Source organism: Cebus imitator, unplaced genomic scaffold, assembly GCF_001604975.1.
Source record: "Cebus imitator isolate Cc_AM_T3 unplaced genomic scaffold, Cebus_imitator-1.0 Scaffold87, whole genome shotgun sequence".
Classification (NCBI taxonomy): Eukaryota; Metazoa; Chordata; class Mammalia; order Primates; family Cebidae; genus Cebus; species Cebus imitator.
This window is the reverse complement of record NW_016107402.1, coordinates 3,921,174-3,925,730: the sequence shown is the minus strand read 5'-3', so window position 1 is coordinate 3,925,730 and position 4,557 is coordinate 3,921,174. Positions and strand designations below refer to the sequence as shown.

The following is a 4,557-nucleotide window of genomic DNA, read 5'->3' as shown; positions in this document are numbered from 1 at the left end:
TCAAGGTAGATGTGGTTGATCTCACAGAAATCAAGTGGAAAAGGCATACTATGGTGAGGAGCTAATAAAGGCACCCTCCCCCTCCTTCGATAATGCTGATTGGTGGTATCCAATCATCTGCGGCAGGGATGGTGCCCGGACCAGGGTGAGGGAGGCCTGCCCAGTACCTGGTCCAGGCCTGGAACTTCTGAGCACTGCCAGCCCAGGCCTCTCCTGCCTACCCGGACCAGCCTCCTCAGTGAGTGGGGGAGGTGCTGCTCAGGCCTGATGCTGATCTCTTTTGACAGCTGCTCCTAAGGCTGGCAGGATGGTAGGCAGTGGGGGAAGGGACCAGATTTAAAGGTCCAGTTGCCCCGCCCCCCTGGCAGACCTGGGCAGAAGGCGCGGGTGAGCATCCTCTGAGGGCTTGGGTCTTGCGCATATAGAAGGTCAGAAACCCCTCTACCCTAGTTTCCACTTCTTGGTATCATGGAGACTGCTGGTCTTCACATCTGCTCCCACCCTACAGGCCACCAGGGAGACCAGTGCTGATCACCATGCGATTTCGACGCCTGACCCCTGGTTACTTCCGGGTGCTACAGGTAAGTACCCCTGATCAATGGCTTTTGGCATGACTGACCCCTTCTTCCCCCTACCATAGCTGGGTTGACACCCCCAACAGCCAAGCTGTCACGTTCCCCGCCGCCTGAGCAGCAGAGGCCCAGATGGGCAGTGAAGCGAAAGGGATTGGGGTGGAATCTCCCTGGGGCAGCACTGGCGTCCATGTCTCCTTCCCCCAGCTGCACCTACTCATCCCCTTCCCACTCCCCACCTTCCTGGAGGTCTCAACTGATCCCTCAGGCTGTGCGCCTCCAGATGCAGATAGCTGGTGAGCTGAAGGCAGAGCCCCGGAGTCCGCTGGCTGGCGTTGTGGCTACAGTGCTAGCTGTTCTCGGGCTGGGTGGCTCCTGCTATGCGGTCTGGAAGATGGTGGGGCAGCGGCGGCTGCCACGGAACCCATAACAAAGAAGACTGACTCTCACCTGGACGCTGGAGGTAGGTGACTCAGGAGGGGGCTGCAATCTCAGAAGCCTGCTTCTTTTCTGGGGATCATTCTATGTCAGAAGCAGGACAGAGTAATCTGATCCCACTCCTGCCACCCCACACTGTATCAGGGCTCCATCTGGGTGTTCCAGTTCAGATGCTAGGACCTCAGAGGGAAGGCAGGGATGCAGGTTCCAAAGATAGACCAAGTGGAGGGTAGACACCCTAGGCCTGGTGCACAGAAAGTAGTAAAGAAACCATTCCAGGGCAGGAGTTTGGGACGGTGGCCTGGAAGTTAGAGAATTGGAGGCAAGCTCTCTTTGTCCAGTTCCTTTATTGGAGGCAGGGCACCCAGAAGAGGCCATCCGCTTCACAAACCCAGCGCCAAAAGGGGCTGGCACACCCCCTCCCAGCCTAGTCCATGCGTCACTGTCCATGAGCAACTCTTTTGCCCTGCATCCTCAGGCCATGTCAGATAGAAGTGTCCATCTCAGGGACCTCGGTGGACACTTCTGTGGGCACTGCCAGCCGCCTGGGGGACACATAGGATCCCATACCCGCTGCCCTTTCCGCCTCTTCCTGACTGTAGGGCTCGACGCTCAGCTGCTTCAGCCTGGCAGAAAGAAGAATAGGAGTTGGGAGCTGACCAGGTGCGAGCCCTATCTGCCGAGCACCCATCCATCAATCCTCTCCTCACTCCTTCATACCTTTTCTTGTGGTCTTTGCATCGGAAGTGGGTCTTCAGGTTGGCGGAATCGATGAAGTACCTCCTGTAGGGAGGGAAGTGAGAAGGAGAGTGAGGAGGTGATGTCTACCAAGTACACCTATCTCCCTAGCCCTAGCTTGTCCCTGACACCAGGATCTGAGCCTGAGGAACTGGAGGCGGGAGGAACCACGGGTCCCAAGAGAGAAGACTCCGGGCCGCCAGGGGCTCGAACTTCACATTTCCCGGCCGGTACCTCAGACCCTCCTCCGCCCTAGGCCGGGCTCGGCCGGTACTCACGCGCAGGCCAGACAGCGGTGCAGGCCGCCCCCTGGCAGGTCGGGGTCCGGCTCGGCGTCCGGGTCGGGCTGGGGCCGTGCGGGTCCCTGCTGCCGCAGCTCGCGGTGAATCTCATCCAGGTCCGGCCGCCGCCGCTTCGCTTTCATCTGCCGGGCTAGGGAGTGCGCTCGGTGCGCGCCTGTCCGGCGGGAGCGACCCATGGCCAGAAAAAGCCCGGCAAAGGGGCCGGGAGCAAAGCAAGGAGTACACGTGTGGGCGCTTCCGGGTCGCCCAGCGACGTCAGGAGACGCCGGGGGGCGAGGGAGGCTAGGCCTGACCGCTTCCGACAGATGACGTCACTCCCTCGGCCAGCGGCTCGAGCGCCCCCAGGCGGCCGTCGACGTCAGTGACCGAGCTCAGGACGGGGCCCCAAAAGTATGCCCACTGAAGGGCATGGCCACGCAGGCCCTCGCTGGGGAGGGGCGGGTGGTGCGTGCATCTGGGGCTTTCGGGGCCGTCTTGCTGCCTTGCTCTCCCTGGCCTGGCCCAACAAGTCTCAGTGCCAACCTCTACCCCTGTCATCCCTTCCTGATTCCCAGACCTTGGACTCTGCAGTGGGGGTGGGATGCTTTATCTCTGGAAAGCACTGATAAATGTCTGTGTCGTGAATAAATCAATATATGACTGAGAGTGAATGAGTTTGGAATCCCAGCCCTAACAGGGCTTCCAGAGATATCTCCAGTCCCTGAAAAAGCCCTCACCACTTCTCCCTGGTCCCCAGTTATCTCTTGAGTCTCCATCCTCCCTCTGCCCTCAGCCAACTCTGTGAAGGGTGTTCCTCCCCAGAGACTGCAGTACTCAGGCATCCAGACTCCAGAGGGCTCAGTTCTTCTCACAAGTACTCATGGAAAGACCTCTCCATCTTTGCCTCCTTTTTCTAAGCCCTGGGCTCCCAGAGGTGGGCTGGCAGCAAAGACCCAGGTGTTGCATACTCAGAGTGGGCAGAAGCCTAGAGGGCCTTTCCCTGTTCATAGGAGCCTGGTGCCTCCCAGGCTGGCCAGAGCCAACTCAGCTGGAAGCGGCCAGAGGAGCTTAGCAATAATTCAGGGACTCCAGCTCTTTGGAATCTGTTGCCAGGAAACAAGGAGACAGGCACGTGCATCCCTGGGGAGAGGAATCAGTTTCCAGCCCAGACAAAGAAGTGAAATGTAAGTCCAAGGTGCCCACTGGGGGCCTGGGGAACTTCCACTCCAGCTCATTGAGGCAGAGTAGGGATGCCGGGTAGAGCCCTGCTGAGGATACAACTGGTATGACCATAGTCACCAGGGCTCCAGTGTGGGTCCCATTCCTCAGGATTTTGTGCATGGAAGATTTTCCTGGAGACATGCTAAGAGATGGACAACCTCAAGTATTTCTAGGCCCACAAAGAAGGCCTCCCTAGAGACAGAGAGATAGAGAAGGCCTGTCTAGAGACGTTATTCTTGGCCAATATGGGTCAAGACAAGGGGGTAAGATGGTGGAAGCCTGTTCCATCCTCCACCACCTTCCCTCCAACTCCTCTAGATCAGGTTCATTTCCTGGGCTCTGTGCCAGCTGGGGAGGCTGGTGCATCTTTAATGAAGTCACCAGATCCCTCGGACAGGCTCTTGGCCTCACCAAGTTCCTGGAGCCAGACTCACTGGTATCCATTAAGCCACCACCTTCCTGTGCCTGGATGCCGGGCCTCTTCCCCCTGCAGCCATGAACCAGGCCTTCTGGAAAACCTACAAGTCCAAAGTGCTACAGACCCTGAGTGGGGAATCTGAGGAAGACCTGGCAGATGAGGTGGGTGCCATCCATGCATGCTAGGTGGAGCATGTGCAGAGGGGCAGCAGGAATGAGTGGTATGAAGTGGGGCACAGAATAGGCTTGGAGGTGGGGGGACACATTTGTGCAGACGGCACATTCAGGGATGGTAAAGAGCACGGTGCAGCATCAGAAAGCCAGGACATTCAGGAAAACTGAGGAAGAAGAAAAGACCTGGGGACCATGGGAGGAGTGGCTGCTGTCTCCAAAGATCTCGAGGCTGCCACATGGAAGAGATTCTTCTAGGACAAGTGGGCAGTAGGCACACGAACACACTTAGCTGGACACAGCTTTCTAATGGGAGCAAAAGTGGGAGTGATGTAGTAAGTCCCCTGTTACTAGAGGCAGGGGGAGTGGCGCCTGTACTAGAAAGGCCACTGTAACAGCATCAGATCAAAGCCATACTGAGACCATGCTTTGTCCTGACATTAAAAAACAAACAGACCAGGCCGGACACGGTGGCTCATGCCTGTAATCCTAGCACTTTGGAAGGTCAAGTTGGGTGTATTGCCTAAGCTCAGGAGTTCAAGACCAGCCCGCGCAACATGTCGAAACCCCATCTCTACTAAAATACAAAAAAAGTAGCTGGGTGTGGCAGCATGCACCTGTAATCCCAGCTACTTGGAAGAATCACTTGAACCTGGGAGGCAGATGTTGCAGTGAGCCCAGATTGTGCCACTGCACTCCAGCCTGGGTGACAGAGCAAA

At 57.3% G+C, this 4,557-nt stretch overlaps 2 protein-coding genes across 2 annotated transcripts in view; one reads left to right on the top strand and one right to left on the bottom strand.

Annotated features, from left to right (window-relative positions):
• Positions 1-1,338: 1,338 nt before the first annotated feature.
• Positions 1,339-2,328, bottom strand: ZNF593 (zinc finger protein 593). Its single transcript, XM_017534645.2, has 3 exons — positions 2,027-2,328; positions 1,731-1,793; positions 1,339-1,636 (listed from the first exon to the last, which is right to left on the bottom strand). Exons 1-3 carry the CDS (start codon positions 2,224-2,226, stop codon positions 1,495-1,497), a joined length of 405 nt encoding a protein of 134 aa, XP_017390134.1. The 5' UTR covers positions 2,227-2,328; the 3' UTR covers positions 1,339-1,494.
• Positions 2,329-2,681: 353 nt separating this feature from the next.
• The window catches only part of CUNH1orf232 (chromosome unknown C1orf232 homolog), a 5,499-nt gene continuing 3,623 nt past the window's right edge, over positions 2,682-4,557 (top strand). The window contains exon 1 of the mRNA XM_037740682.1: positions 2,682-3,829. Within this exon, the coding sequence (XP_037596610.1) occupies positions 3,746-3,829 (84 nt within the window). The 5' untranslated portion in view covers positions 2,682-3,745. The remainder of the gene's footprint in view (positions 3,830-4,557) is intronic.

Excerpts from the sequence above, each read along its gene's own strand:
- ZNF593 (XM_017534645.2), bottom strand. The coding sequence starts at position 2,226 with ATGGGTCGCTCCCGCCGGACAGGCGCGCACCGAGCGCACTCCCTAGCC. Across the intron at positions 1,794-2,026 it reads CACCGCTGTCTGGCCTGCGC|GAGGTACTTCATCGATTCCG; the intron begins GTGAGTACCGGC and ends CCCTCCCTACAG. Across the intron at positions 1,637-1,730 it reads TGCAAAGACCACAAGAAAAG|GCTGAAGCAGCTGAGCGTCG; the intron begins GTATGAAGGAGT and ends TCTTTCTGCCAG.